Source organism: Pteropus medius, unplaced genomic scaffold (genome assembly GCF_902729225.1).
Source record: "Pteropus medius unplaced genomic scaffold, Ma_sr-lr_union100, whole genome shotgun sequence".
In the NCBI taxonomy this organism is placed as follows: Eukaryota; Metazoa; Chordata; class Mammalia; order Chiroptera; family Pteropodidae; genus Pteropus; species Pteropus medius.
The window spans coordinates 13,945,715-13,961,082 of NW_024349803.1; the positions used below are offsets into that span (position 1 = coordinate 13,945,715).

The 15,368-nt window shown below is 47.2% G+C and overlaps 1 protein-coding gene across 1 annotated transcript in view; it reads left to right on the forward strand.

The window, feature by feature from the left end:
* FGD5 (FYVE, RhoGEF and PH domain containing 5) overlaps positions 1-15,368 on the forward strand; it is a 114,636-nt gene that overhangs the window by 35,929 nt on the left and 63,339 nt on the right. The window contains exon 3 of the mRNA XM_039837367.1: positions 12,855-12,987. Coding sequence (XP_039693301.1) covers positions 12,855-12,987 — 133 coding nt within the window. The remainder of the gene's footprint in view (positions 1-12,854; positions 12,988-15,368) is intronic.

The window sequence follows — 15,368 nt, forward strand, 5'->3', positions numbered from 1 at the left end:
TGAGGGCAGGCGCTCCTCTTCTCATCCCAAAGATGAAGCTTTTCATTGGTGTTAAGGGGAAACGTCCCACTTCCTAGGTACCCCTAGTCTTCCCCTTGCCTCTTTCCCCCAAGATTGCCACATCCTGCAGGCCTCCAAAACCCCAGGCCAGTGGACCCCCTCCCGTGGGAGGCTCCTGGGAGCAGTGGAGAGAGGGCTGAGTGGGGTGACAAATCTACCTCTATTCCTTCCTGCCCTGGACCTCAAATTCCCCACCAATTAAATGGGCGACTTGCTGTAGCCCTAATGAGCCCACAACAAAGCTCACTCTCCTCGTGGAAGCCACAGCTCAGCCGTGAGGATCCAGATGGGAAAACACAGCAGACTTGTAACCTGTGAGTACAGGTTGGCCTCACAGAAGTATTCCTTAAGAGAGGTGTGTATAAATTGGAATTTTGTAAAAAATGCCGTATGGATTATTTTTTTAAAGCCTGAATAGGAACTGGAGAGGAAACTGACATTCACTGAGTTTATGCTAGGTATGGGGCACTGTTGTCGTTGCTTTTACGTGCCCTATATCACCCTTTAAGAGACACAGATTGTATTTGGGTTCAGGAAAGCCGAATTTAAGTCTTTAAACTGCCACTTGTTAGCTGGGTCACCTTGAGGATTTAAATCCCCCAGGCTCCTCAGAGCCTCATTTTTTCATATATGAAGTGAGGATACGAGTTCGTTGTTTCCCACACCCACAGGCCTGCCTGAGCTCGTGCCTTGTCACTCCCACCCAGGACTGTGGTCAGCCTTCTGTGTTCTCTCAACCTCCGGCATGTCTCCCTCCCTTTGCTGTTCACAGGTGGCCGGGGGAACTCTCCAGGGAGCATGATCCGTCAGGTCTTTTCCTGACTAAAACCTTCCATGGCTCCCCATTAACCTGGGATCCATGGTCCCAGTGCCTTAGCCCCACAGGTGAGACCCAGGCTGCTCGCCATCCTCTTCTCCAGCTCTCCTTACCCACAGTGGATGGACGACTGTGACTCCCAGCACCCCCCTCTCTATGCCTTTGCATGAACTTCCCGGGAATGTTCTCCCCTACCTCTCTTTACTGTATTTGTCCCTTGCTCGACCTTCAGACTCAGCTCAGGACTCGCCCTGGGCCAGAACCCATCTGCGATTCCCTCCCCCCGACAAACATGTTTAGGATCACTTTTCAGTACTCCTTCCTCGAAGCAGTCACCACCCTATCTCCTTTCTGTCTGTATCCTTGCAAGGCCATGAGAGCCTCAGGGGCGATTAAGGGGTATCACATCTGTGTCCCCAGTGCCATACATGCAGTAAACAGTCAGCAAACGTGGAATGCGTCAGGTGCACACAGTGGGCACTCCATCTGCGTGAATTGCTGTGCCTGTGCTGGGTAGGGCAGCCCAGATTTTGGTACATCCCAGTTCGAGTCTGTTCACGGATGCACAGAGGGACCTGGCTGGAGGCGCTTCCCCTGTGAGTCAGTAAAAACCAGCAGGCATTAATTGAGCACCTGTGATGTGCGGAGTTTAACAATGCTGGCCGGCAGGAAGGAACTCCAGTTCGCTGAGGGAGAGAAAACCTGTGAAAAGCTAAGATCATCAGATGAGGAGGGTTTGCAGGTATAGGGACATGTAGAGGGGAGCAGGGCCTCTGCAAGTATGGGTGATTGGGCAGGGGTAGACGGTGAAGTTTATGCAATTTGGCAGGTCTCTTTAAAAAAAAGGAATATACAATTAAGAATATAAAATAATTTGCAGAGCCTTGAAAGAGACCCGTGTGTGTGGGACCTGAAGCTTAAGCCTTCTGACTTTCCTGATAGACATGCCTCTGTGGTCAGGGCAGGCTTTCTGGAGTAGGAGGTAACATTGGCGCTGGGTATGGAGAGAAGAATCCATCAGCTGAGGGACCCGGGGCCCTGTCTGATGTGAGGGCGTCAGGTCAGCAAACGTGTCCCAGATGTCTATTCTTGGCGACAGCCCTTGCCCTTGAGAAACAGGGTGGATTTATAGGATCTTAAAGGCTTTTGGCAAAAGGAGGCATTATTCCGAAAATGCTTCTTCCCCATTTGGGGCAAAGGAGGTGAAGGGAGTTTCTCAAGACGACCAGATGAGCCTGTGATGAGACTGCATGTGTGTTGTTGTGTGTAGGGATCCAGATGTGTGGCCCTTGCCTCATCACCTTCCATTCCGGGTCTGAGCCTTAGTGTGTTCATCTGTGTCTGGCTCTGTGTGATTGATTTCCTCTGTGTCCCCATCCAGGCATCCCGCTGCAGCTGCATGTGACTCGTGTGTTCATGTGTGTTGGAAAGGCCCCTGCCCTCCTGCCTGCCTTGTGCCAATTGCACACTGGACACTTCTGTGTGTCCTGGCACCTCTCACGCATTTTCACGTCTATCTCCCAGCACAGAGAAGGCGGTGGTGAACCAGATGAATAAATGTGTCTAATAAGTGGGTACAGCTGCAAGTTACCTACTTAGGGTTCTGTCTGGCAGAAATTGATAGAAGAATAGCAGAGTAGACCTTGGACAAGGTGTTTAACCTCACAGAGCTTCAATTTACCCAGATAAAAAATGGCAGTGATAATGGTATTTGCCAAAGTGATTGAGAGGATCAAATGGGATAATCCATAAGTCTCACCCAGCTCGGTGTTCAGTAAACATTAGCTGCTACTGCTGATGGAGCTGTACAGACTGGTCGTTGAAAGGACAGGCTCTGAAGCCAGATTCCCTGTGTTCACATCCCAGCTCTGCCCTCACCCTGTCTGCAGCCATTTCTCCATCTGTAAACTGAGCATATTACCACCTACAGGATACAGGGGTTGGGAAGACTTCATAAGGCACCTGGCACGTAGTAAGTGCCCCGAAATGCTTGCGTCTCCTTCTGCTATTATTGCTGCTGCTGCTGCCGCTACTGCTATTATTATTGGCTGACTGTGTCCATGTAGAATGAAGAGGTGGGGAAAAGGGATTTTTTTTCAGACCACCACACACAGAAACCACAAACAACCCCCCAAGCAGCTTCTGGCAGCTTCAGATGTGGTGTGCGGTTATGAAATCATAGTGCCCTTCGTGAATCTCCAGCCACCGCATCCTCTCCAGCTGGCCAAGTTGGCAGCAGCGGCTCCCCCACCCTTCCCGCCTCCCCTGTGTTCTGCCTGATTGAATCCCATAGCAGAGATGACAGAAGAAAGACGTGTTCAAGTTTCTTCCTGCTTTGGGCTGGGTGCTGTGGAGCCCATCTTGTAGATGAGGAAACTGAGGCAATTCCAGCCCCCCGTCTTTCAATATCTGCTGAACCTGTGGATGAACCAGATTCAGTCACACAGTGCCTCTCTCACCCTCCACCACTAGCCATACTTGAAGTAATATAAAATTATAGCCTAAATCCAAAAAAAAACCAAACTTCATTTACCCATTAAGTCTCGGCTGGCCATAGCATTCACAATGGTGGCAGCCCCTGCCAGGGCCATTTCTGCCAGAGATGTTGAGCACCTGCTGTGTGCCAAGCACCAAGCTGTATGTGCAGAAATAGAGAGAGGCCCTCACTGGCAGGCTAATGGGAAGTCAGCTCAGTTAACGGGCAGAACAGTCATAGAGCACGTGTTTGTTGAACACCCACTATGTGCCACTCACGGAATACAGAGAAATGCATAGCGAGGCCATAATTCCTACCCTCATGCTTACGGCTAATAGGGGAGCTAATACGGGAGTGTAAATAACTGGAGTCACAAAATGTAAACCGTGACAGGAACCCCTTCCAGCTGGAGAGATAGAGAAGGCTTCCTGGAAGAAGTGGTAGATGGGGAGACCTCAGTGTAAGTGGAGGAGGCGGGCGGGCATGAATTCTGCAACAGCCTTGGAAGAGGCACAGCGATGGGAAGGTACAAAGATGTGTGTGGACCAGTGAGTTGGTAATTTGGCCACACGGTGATGGTTGATGATGCCAGAGAAGTGGCAGGAACCACTAGGATAAAATTCCTCAGCTCCGCAGGGGCCTTTGCAAATTTTTGGACGTAAAATCACAGCACATCATGGTGGGAAAGGCCTTCGCAGGTCTTCTAACTGCCTTACTTTACAGATGAGGAAACCGAGGCCCAGAGAGAGGAAGGGGTCCGCAAGCGTCACACAATAAGCTAGTGACAGAGGTAGAGCTACAAGCTAGCTCTGTAAGACCTTGAGGAACTCCGCCTGATTAATTCAGCCATGGCCTTTAGCTCAGAGTGATTGTAGCAAATAAAACTGCCAGGCGCTTACCTCATTCATACACATCATCTCATAAAACCTGGGACAGTAACTATAGTTATCATCTCCGTTTCACAGATGAGGAAACCAAGGCAGGGAGGTTAAGCAACTGACTTCGGATCATTGGACTGACAAGTGGCAGAACTGGGTCTTGACCTCAGGAGGTGGAATTCCAACACTTGTGCCCTTTATCACTTGAGACCTTCCTGTGGCCCCAGAGCAGGCCAAAATGTTGGGCTCAGAGTGAGGCTAGGCCCATGTGCCATCAGAGCAGCTGCTGCTCAGGGCCAGAAATGTGGGACTCTTCCTCTGCTGCACGCATCACACCCCAAGTTGCACAAATTACTGTTTTTCAAAGCCAGAACCTGAGAGACCACTGTGCTGATAGGTTTGGGGCCCTAGCTTATGATTTTTCTTGTACTCTCATTGGTCTGTCTTTTTATGAGGCTTCTGCAGATCTTCTGATCATAATAATTTACCCCCCTGAACCTTTAAACCTCACTAATCATCAGAGAAATGCAAATTAAAACCACAATGAGATATCACTTTATGCTTGTCAGAATGGCTGTTATCAATAACTCGAAAAACAAGTGTTGGCGAGGATCTGGAGAAAAGAGAACCCTCATGTACTGTTAGTGGGGTTGCAAATTAGTACAGCCATTGTGGAAAACAGTTTGGAGGCCCCTCAAAAAATTAAAAATAGAACTACCATTTGACCCAGCAATTGCACTTCTGGGTGTCTATCCAAAGAAAACCAAAACACTAACTTGAAAAAAAATCTGTGTACTCCTGTGTTCACTGCAGCACCATTTACAATAGCCACGATATGGAAGCAACCTAGTGCCTATCAATAGACAATTGGATAAAGAAGTTGTGGTACATGTATACAATGGAATATTACTCAGCCATAAAAAAAAAAATGAAATCTTACCATTTGTAACAACATGGATGGACCTAGAGAGTATTATACTAAGTGAAATAAGTCAGAGATAGACAAATACCATATGATTTACATGTGGACTTTAAGGAACAAAATAAACAAACAAATGAAAACAGACTCATAGATACAGAGAACAAACTGGTAATTGCCAGGTAGGAGAGGGGTTGGGTGAAAAGGTGAAGGGATTAGTAAGTACTTATTGATAGTTACAAAATAGTAATGGAGATGTGAAGTACAGCATAGGGAATATAGTCAATAATATTGTAATAACCATGTGTAGTGTCAGGTGGGTACGAGACTAATCAGGGGGATCACTTTGTAAATTATATAAATGTCTAACCACTATTCTGTACCCCTGAAACTAATATAAAATAATATTGAATGTCAACTCCAATTGAAAAATAAAAAAAAAATTTTAAGTATTTAAGGACCTTTATCTCTGGCTGCAGATATTAGTGGCAGCAGGACTAGGATAGAGTAAAGAGATAAGTTGGTTAGAAACAAAAAAAAAGAAAACATATGTCCACATAAAAACTTGTACATAAATGTCAGTAGCATTTTTTATGAGCCAAAAAGTGGAAACAATTCAAATGTCCATCGAGAGATGAGTGGTTAGACAAAATGTGTGACAGCCATACAGTGCAATATTATTCAGCCATAAAAAGGAATGAAGTACATGCTGTAACATGGATGAACCTTGAAAACATGGTGCTAAGTGAAAAAAGTCAGAAGGTCACATATTACATGATTCTATTGAAATGAAATATTCAGAATAGGCAAATCCATAGAGACATAAAGATTAGTGATCGCCAGGGACTGAGGGGAGGGAGAATTAGGATTGACTACTCAAGGGTATGGGATTTCTTTCTAGGTTGATGAAAATGTTCTAAAATCAGTGGTGTTGGTTGCACAACTCTGCGAATATACTAAAAAAATACTGAATTGTACACTTTAAAAGGGTACATTTCGTGGTATGTGAATTATATCTCAGTGAAGCTATTCCGACAAGAAAATACATCCCTATAAAACCATTGACTCTGTGTTTTAAGAGGAAGGGTGGGGATGTCACAGTTCAGAGAGCAAGGATGCACTGCTGTTTTTACTTAGTGAAAATGGAAATTGAATTTTTAAAAAAGCCTCTCTTTCAGTCATATTTCCGGGAACGATTACAAGCACTATCCCTTGGCTGACCCTGGGTGCAGGCTGCGTTCCGTCCAAGAGGGAATGGAGTAGAGGCTCACCCTAGAAGTGAGAAGGCTCCAGGCAGGCAGCTGCACTCAGAGCCTAGCCTCCAGGCTGTGGGATGCCTGCGGTCTGCTCTCAACACACAGTTTCACATCTCTGGGTATTTTGTTTCTCTCCCTCCATTTCACAGATGTGCAAACTGAGGCCTGCCAGAATAGTCACGTAGCCCAGATTATGCAGTGGGTCAGTGGTGAATCCAGGACCCCTGGGTCTCAGACCCTGTCCTCTTGGGCTCTGTCACTGTATCAGATTGAAGGTTCTCGATTATGGTGCAGATATCTGTATCTGAAAATCTCAATGTCTCTTTAAGAAAAGGGAGCATGGGAGAAGTCAGTTTTGACTTCTGAAGAAAGTATCAGAGCAGAAGGTACCACCTGGGGAAGGCCTACTAGAGGGATCATTTGAGTGAACTCTGAAAGTGTTGGGGTGGTTGAAGGGTACGGGGAGTGGGCAAGGGGCAGCTCTCAATATCTGAGGGTTTGGAAATCCGATTGTGCACCCAGCTCACCCCTGCATCCACTTCCAAGCTCTTCCAGCCACTCTGCTAATTAGGATAGTCATATTGGCAGAGTCCATCATCCTGTCTCCTCTGTCTCAAACTTTCCAGCTCCCAGGGAGCTGAACCCTGAAGCCCGTGCCCCTCCCCACTGAGCTGGCTGGCTTTAGAAAGGTCCCAGCCTGTCTCGGGGGAGCCAAAGGATGTTGCAAAGGATGTTGCATCTGAGTCTGGCCTCCTTCACACATATCGTTGCACTAGCAAAGATGGAATTTGGGGCCAGAGAGCCCACTGAGAGATGCCTCGTGGGGGAAATGTTTCTTTTTTTTATGAGTTATTAGGCCCTTTTGGCTTGTTGGAGGTTATGACTCCCAGCAAGTGTCACACAAGATGGGATTTAATGGGCAGAGGTGGACAGCCATGGGCCGGGTTACAAAATGCTCATCCTCCCACGTGGATGCACATGTCCTTTTTTCACTCTAGGCTGCTGGAAAGGGCTGTGTTCATTGGAAGGGTCATTCAAGGTAATGAGCTCTGGGCAGCTTTAATTTATGTTCCCTTTAAAGCGCAAGTCAAACCAGAGGGAGGACACAGCTCCCTGGAGACTAGTCTGGGGGTTTAGAACTTGGCCCTTTCGCAGGCTCATCTGAGTTGGCCAGAAAGGACCTACTACATGCCAGGAAGTGGCTGCTTTCACCATCGTGTGCTCATTTAATCCCACAATGAACCTACATAGTCATCTCCACTTTACAGACATGAAAGAGAGAGGTTGGGTGACTTGCCTAAGGTCACACAGTGACTCTCTTCTATCTGACGCCAAAGTTCTAGGCCACTTGGTCTCTAAACTTACAGTGCTGACCACCTGGCCTTTTTGCCTGTTTTCCCTGGCATGTTTCACCACTCCTGATATACAGATTTTTAAAAATTAAAAACCCAAAACCGAGGCATGGAAAGGTGAAGTAACTTGCTTGAAGTAGAATTGGGATTCAGACTAAACAGTCTGACTTCTGAGTCCACCCTCTTAACCAGTACTTTGTACTGTACTTTCTTTGAGGCCAGAGAATGCTTTAGCCATCTTTGACTCCTCTGTGTGTTAGCTCCTTGAAGTAGGTGCTGTTCCATATTTGTTGAATAAGTGAGTGAGGGAATAGGTGGATAGAAGGATGGGTAACTAGATGGCTGGATAGCTAAGTAGGTAGATGGAAGGACGGCTGGATAGGTGGGTAGATTAATAGATGCATGGATAGATGGATAAGTGGATGGGTAGTTAGATGAGTGTGTGGATAGATGGACGGATGGACAGATGGACGAACAGACGGACGAGGATATAGATGGGTCGGTGATTGGATTAGAGAGTTTTCTCACATGTAATATATTAGTTCACAGAAGCTGTCTGGAGAAAACTCCTTACTTAGTTATGATTATAAGATTATAATGGATGTTTTGACTAGACTGGCTATAGAACAGAGATAACGTCTATTTGCTCTCTACAATACCTACATACAGTACAGAGGCTGGATGGCTCTTAATAGGTTTGTTTTTGTTTTTGTTTTTTTTGAACGACTAAAAAAACAAATAGATGAGTACCAGATAGCCAAAAATATAGAGCCTTGCAGCCTTTCTTAGGCCATCTGTGCAAAGGACCCATCTCAGAGGTTTATGTTGACAGAGTGGGGAGATGGATGTGGTATGTAAAGGCTCCCAGTCTGTTTCCTCAAGGGAAGAAGTGGTTACTCACCTAGGACACAAGTTCTGCCAGAGCCTGGCAGAGCATTTGGACAGAAGGTGTTAAGAAAACACTTCTCAAAGGCGTTTTCTTCCTCTGTATTTGAAGATCAGCCTGGTTGCAACTATTAAGGGTCTGTAGGAGCAGCTCTGTTGGCACTCGTGGTCTTAGAGTCAGAATGTTTTGTTTTGCTTATTTAACTAATGACTTCTGTGCAAGATAAGGTCTGTCACTACAACTTTCATTGAACCTGCAATGGCATTGGATTAGACTTGCTCTTTTTTGTTGTGAAAGAATATGTTTAATGGCAATTTATCCCCATTTGCTGTGGTCACAGTGCCTAAATAGGACAGTGAAATAAATGAGCCAGAAATATCAGAGCACCCGAACCCTTCTCTCTTGACTTCTGTTTTTAGCGATCCTTGTAGAAAACAGAATTCACAGAAATAAGGAGAATTAAAAGAGCACAGGCCACATTTCTGGCCAAAGCTGAGATTGGACTAAGGACAGACGGTTGGTGGGTTAGAGGTCACCAGGTTTATCTCTGAGGTCTGGGCATCTTCGATGGTGAGCAAGATCCTTAGAGTAACACATTATAGGTTAATAATTACATGATTTATTTTAAAGTGTTAGAGGAACACACCCTGTCACGGGTATTATCACTTAGGATGAAGCGAGAGTAATGGCACGTGTTAAAAATTAGTTGACTTAAAGACAACAGTAGGTAAATAATAGAATTGCTATCTGCAATTCATTGAATCCTCCAACAGTCCAATGAATTAGGCACCACTGAGGCTTGGAAAGGTTAAACATGGCCAATAACATGGCCAAGCCAGAAATCGAACCCAGTCTGACTCAGGAGCATGAGTTTTTACCTCTGCACTTCACTGCCTCTTGAAACATAATAATAATAAAAATAATAGCACAAATAACAAAAACAAAGCCCCCTTTGCCCTTGCAACCTGAGACCCAACTCCACACATCAGTGCACTGAGGGAACCTGACTCAGCCTCAGTTTTCAGGTCTTTAAGATGAGGTCAAGCATAGGGAGAGGCATCTTCAAAGGCAATGTGTGTTGGCCCAGATTTGCCAGGTGACCTAGAGCCAGTTCATCCCCTTCTCTGGGAATGTGGCTTCCTTGAGATCTCTACCTAGTGTCACACGGGGCCCTGTTACATGGAATTCAACTCTCTACTTGGCTTCAGGCAGAACCCCCAAGTTTTGTGACTTCATGGCATGGCAGCATCAGGCCCCAAGGACACTCACCTTCCCACGCTGCAATTCGAGCAGAGCCTTGCCTGACAGGCTGAGCTGTTGGGGCAGAATTCCAACAGCACTGGAATATCCCTGAAAAATTTAGGCAAGAAGGTGATATGATTAGATTGTCAAAGGAAAGTAGCTGTTACAGATGTCTGGGCAAGCGATGGTTTGGACCACAGAGGCTGTGATAGAAATGTGAGCGGAGTCAAGAGATATTTAAAGATAAACTTGAGAGATATGTGATGCTTAAGTAGTGGCTGGCTCTGCAAGAAGATGCTCGGATTTCTGGCTTGCTGCCTGGGAGGATGGTGACACCATCACCCTGTGGGAGGCTTAGCTGGGAATCCTTTCCTCCTTCACAACATTCTAGGAAAGGCCTGGCACATACCTTCTTTTCCTTGATAAGGAGAAGTGGTCCAGGGCCAGAGTTAACTGCTCGATCCCTTAGCATTACTGGTTGTCCGATACAGGGTGCAGGGGGCTCCTGCTGGGGCCTGATGTAGCCATACCTCCTAGGGAGAGAGCTGGGCTCCACTCTCTGCCTACCAGACACAAAGTTGCAAATTGATGCGGGTGGCTCTGGAGGGAGGGAAGCTGGGGCTCGGTGTGACTAGTCCATGCAGTCACTTTCCTGAATGTGGTTCTGGGCTTGCTGAGCAGGTGTGGTATGCCCGACTTTTAGGCTGGGGACAGCGCGTTAGTGGAGGGAACTGGTAGGCCCTGACGATATGGTGATGGGCAGGGAAGGAGGTACAGGGTGGTCCTGGGAAGGGAGGCTCACCTTTGTACACCTTGGTGGTATATGGCTTGTTGAAAAATTTGTTGTTTGCTCTCATAATTTGAAAGAAAAGGCCAACAAAGTAATTGTTGAAAAGGAAGAAAGAGGTCTGACCAGAAAGGTGGCCAGTTGGATAGTAAGTAAAGTGGATCTTGGCTCAGCCTGGGGTTTAGGGTTAAGGCTCTGCCTGGGTCAGGACTCAGTTTTGGACTCTACACACAAGTGCACAGCTATAGTACCCACACACATACATGATGTTAGCAGAAGCCCGGGCAGGGACCGGCCCCACCATCGTAGGCCACCTTGTCTGGCCTCATGGCCCCTGTATGGACCAGGGGATACTCGTCCTACTCTTCTTTCTTGGGCTTCAGGTGTTGTGGAGATAAGTATTCATGATTCTGTTTCCTATAATAGTAGAGAAGGGGCTCCAGGATGGGCCCCTAATTCAGATGTAGCGTGAGGCTCAGTTCCTTTTCTCCCGATGTCCCCTGCCCCAGCTATGCTTCCCCCTGCCCTGCCTGGACCAGGATCCGAGGCAAAGGCAGTGCCCCTGCCTGAATAAGGCTTGAGCTAGAGCTGGCCCAGCCAGTCCAGCAAGTAGATGTTCCCCTTCTCTCTTCCCATCCATCTATCTTTCTTTCCAGCATCTCATGCTGGTGTTCTCAGAGGGCAGGAACAAGTATTTGATAAGAATTTAATAAGACAAGATGCCTGGACTGGTTTTATGAGAAGTTATCTGGGACCACATTGCCAAAGACTGGAGGGAGCCATCGAAGGTTTTTGAGCAAGCGAAGGTCATAGCCCAGTCTCTGCTGTAGAGCAGTCACTCTGCCGTGTGGAGAGGGAGGCCATGAACAGAGATCAGGGCAAGGAGGTTATTGTGATGAAGCCAGAGCCTCCTTTGTGGAGATGGTTTAAAAGTTGAAGAAAGGAGGATTCTTCTGCTCCAGGTTGGTCTGTGTCGCACGCCAAGCTCTTTGCTGCCTCAGTGCCTTTGCACATGTTGCTTTCCCTGCCTGGTGCTGTCATAGAGCTGGCTCCTTTTCCTCCTTCTGGTCTTACACTCAGAAGCCCTTTCTGACCTATCTAGACAGTTCCCCCCTGTTATTCTCTATGAAAGCACCTTCTTCCCCTTCTTTACTTACCACAGTTAATATCATATATTAGTTAATCCTTTTCGAGGACAGGGACCATATCTGCTTTATTCACCAGTGTTTTACTGGCTATCTAGCTGTGTGCTTGACATAAAGCAGGCCATCAATAAATATTTATTGAATGCATGTCTGAATTATTTAACTAATTAACGGAATGCCTACATAATAGTCACTATAATGTAGATATGAGATTGCTATCACACCCGTACAGTTGGCCCTTGAACAGTGTGGGTTTGAACTGCACAAGTCTGCTTATTCGCATTTATTCAAGGGTTAGCTGTATTTTCGATTCAGAATTGGGAATCCATGTATACGGAGGACCTACTGAAGTTATATGTGGATTTTTTACTTCACAGGTGGTCATTGTCCCTAACTCCTGTGTTGTTCAAGGATCAGCTGTGTATGCTTTCTAAGCATTGATCCTCACAGCATCTGTCAAGAAAATGAGACAGGAATTATCCCCGAGTAGCCTAGCTAGAAACTGATACTGAGTTGTGTCTTGTCCATGGTGTAACTGATGGCAAGGCCGGGAATAGGGGCTGGCATGTGCATCCCAGACTCTGTCTGCCACATCATTGCATTTCTTCTTCAGGCCCGGTGGGCACAGTCACCTTGAGGATTAAACCTGCTGCCTGATCAGGCCAGTTCAGACCACCAGACAAATCAGATTGAACTTCTCTTGCCTTCATCTGTACCTCCTTCCTTAGCGTCACAGCCTGCCTCACATCTAATAGAAAGACAGGTCTGTCCTAGACAGCATGTGTGAAGACACTGAAGCAGCAAAAAGCTTGGCATTTTCAGGGAACTAAAAAGAGGCCAGCATGGCTGGAGTGGGGGTGGATAGGGAGGTTTGTGCCTGGGTTTTGCTTCTTTCTGGGTCCCCATGGAGGGTACAGAGCTCTGCATACAGAGCACTTATTGATGTCTCATGGCATTAATCAGGTCCCTGGCCTATTCATTTTGTCTTTGCTGGACGTGGAGCTCTAACCTTGTCTCTCTTCTGCTCTGACCCCAGTGCCTACACAGAGCCCTACAAGGTCTGTCCCATCTCAGCAGTGACCCCCAAGGAAGACCTCACATCAGATGAAGAGCAAGGAAGCTCGGAGGAGGAAGACGGCACTGCAAGAGACCCCAGCCTCACCCACAAGGTAGAGTGCCCACCCCAGGGATTTGGGACGTCAGACGTGAAGGTGGAGAGAGAATGGTAAAGGACATATTCTATCCTTTCTCAATGTGGAGGGAACTGTTGGCAAACATCAGGCCCCAAGCTGGGTACAGAGACTGAGTCACAGAACAGCTGGGCCTGTGGCTTTAAGACACATGGCAGATATGGGGTCTTGGGTTGATGATGCAAGGGTGACTGCTCCTGCTGATTATCTCTTGGATCTGAGGAAATATGGGGCTTCCCAGAGCTTTTGTAGATGAGGTGGAATAGAGTTGCCTGATTGAAACCAAGGAAGATATGGGTTCTAATGATCTCAGGCCCCTGGGCCTCAGTTTCCTCATCTGCAAAATGGGAATCATGAGGGTGAGATGAGTTACGGGATATGAATGAGTTTCCTTAACTGAAAACAGAGTTCTAGAATGAAAGTTGGTTTGCCTGTATGCTGCAGTAATGCAGTGAGGACGTGGGGCTGAGGAAAGGGCTGCTGTTTGTCTGGAGGTAGAGGATGAGTTGGGACCCAAGTCACCGTGGAGACCCAGACCTTCATACGGGGCATCGGAGCATGGTGGTAATTAGAGCTGTCCCTCGGTATGTGAGGGGGATTGGTTCCAGGACCCCCACAGATAACAAAATCCTTGTTTGCCGAAGTCCCTTATGTAAAATGGCATAGTGTTTGCATATAACCTCTATTTGCGTATAGGCCACAGCAGAATATGCCTGTACATCATGTCATTTGTGGAGATTCAGCATAGTGCTTGGCATGTGACAAATTCAAGTTTTGCTTTTTGGAACTTTCTGATTTTTTTCCGAATATTTTTTGATCCGCTGTTAGTTGAATCCATGCCATGGAGGGCTGACTGTATACATGCTCGCTGTTGGGTGCTCAGACAAGCCCTGTTTCACTTCCATTCACTGACATGATCTCATGCTTCGAGGAGCCAAGAATTGCTTCCCACATTTTACATTTGCAGAAACAGAGAGGGAAAGAACTTATCCAGGGTCACATGGGCGCTATTCGATGTTACCTAGGAAACAGCGCAGGTTGACAGGGGCCAGAAATCAAAACCGTGGGAAACACCCCTGCTCCAAGAGGGGACAGGCTAGGAAGGTTGAGACCCACTTGAAATTCTCCTTATCCCATCTCCTGGGCCCGCTCCTGTCTGCCTGTGAGGAGTAGTTGAGGGGCAGAGGAGGACTGCTTCCTACCTGACGGAACTCCTCAGGCACCTTGTCCTGTGTCTCCCACGCTTTGTCATCTTCTCCCTCCGAGCCTAGGGTAGGTGTGTCTCACTGATTAAAGACTGCTCATGTGGAGTGCCTGGCAATTTACCAAGCATTTTATAAATGGTCATGTCTTTCATTTTGTTTTCATAGCCTCGATTTCTTTTAAAAATTTATTTATCTCTCGGTGCACTGTTTTCATCAAGTTACCCAGTCAGTGCCATGGGAATGCTGAAGGAGGCTTTCCCGCCTGGCTCCTCCTCGTCCCCTTCCCTTTCATTCTTGCCCCTGCTTCTAGATAGAGAGCTCTCTGCTGGCACAAATGCTTCCACGTTCATCTCTTTCATCCCTTAGAACAACTTCAGTGTCAGTACCATCCTTTCTGTTTCATAGTGAGGACACAGAAGTTCAAAAGAGTTGAAGGGCTGATGGAGCAGTGGGGTCTCCTCCCATGTGCCTCAGCGTCTCTCACCTCATGACGGTTTCTCACCACAGTCACTGAGTTCTCTGTTAAACCTTCCTCTGAAAAAACTCTGCATCTCCTCCTCCAGCTGTGTTACCACTGCCAAGTCATTTGCCATCACAGGGACTCAGCTTCCCCATCTCTAAAATGGAAGCATTCATAGTAACTGCTGGGCTGTGGAAGGGTCGAATGAGAACACCAATGGGAAAGTTGCCAGCCACACAGAGGCGTAACTATCTCTTGTTTCTGAGTCTGGGAGTCAGAGGGCCTGTAGGAAAAAGAGAGGGTCTGGCTTTCCCAGAACCATTGTAAAGACACAAAGTCCTAGGGCCCTGGACATTGGTGGTCACTGGGTCAGCTTCCCAGGCTTCTGGTCTCCAGGCCACTGCTTAGACACCCAGAGGGATAAGGAGCTTGCAGGAAGCAAGGTAGCACAGGGAATGAGAGGTTCACACTCATTGCCAGGCTCTTACTTACCTACCTCTGGGGTAGATCCCAGAAGGGAACTGGTGGATCGGAGAGCAGGCACCTTTTTAATCTTCGTACCTGCTGCTAACTCGACCCCCAAGAGGCTATTCCAGAGCACTCCCTAGCGGCCCTCGGTGTAGAAGAGTTCCCAAGTTGCTGGGCCTCAGAGCAGGTGTGGAGGGAGCTTTCCGGAGTGAGCGATCTCTCCTGGC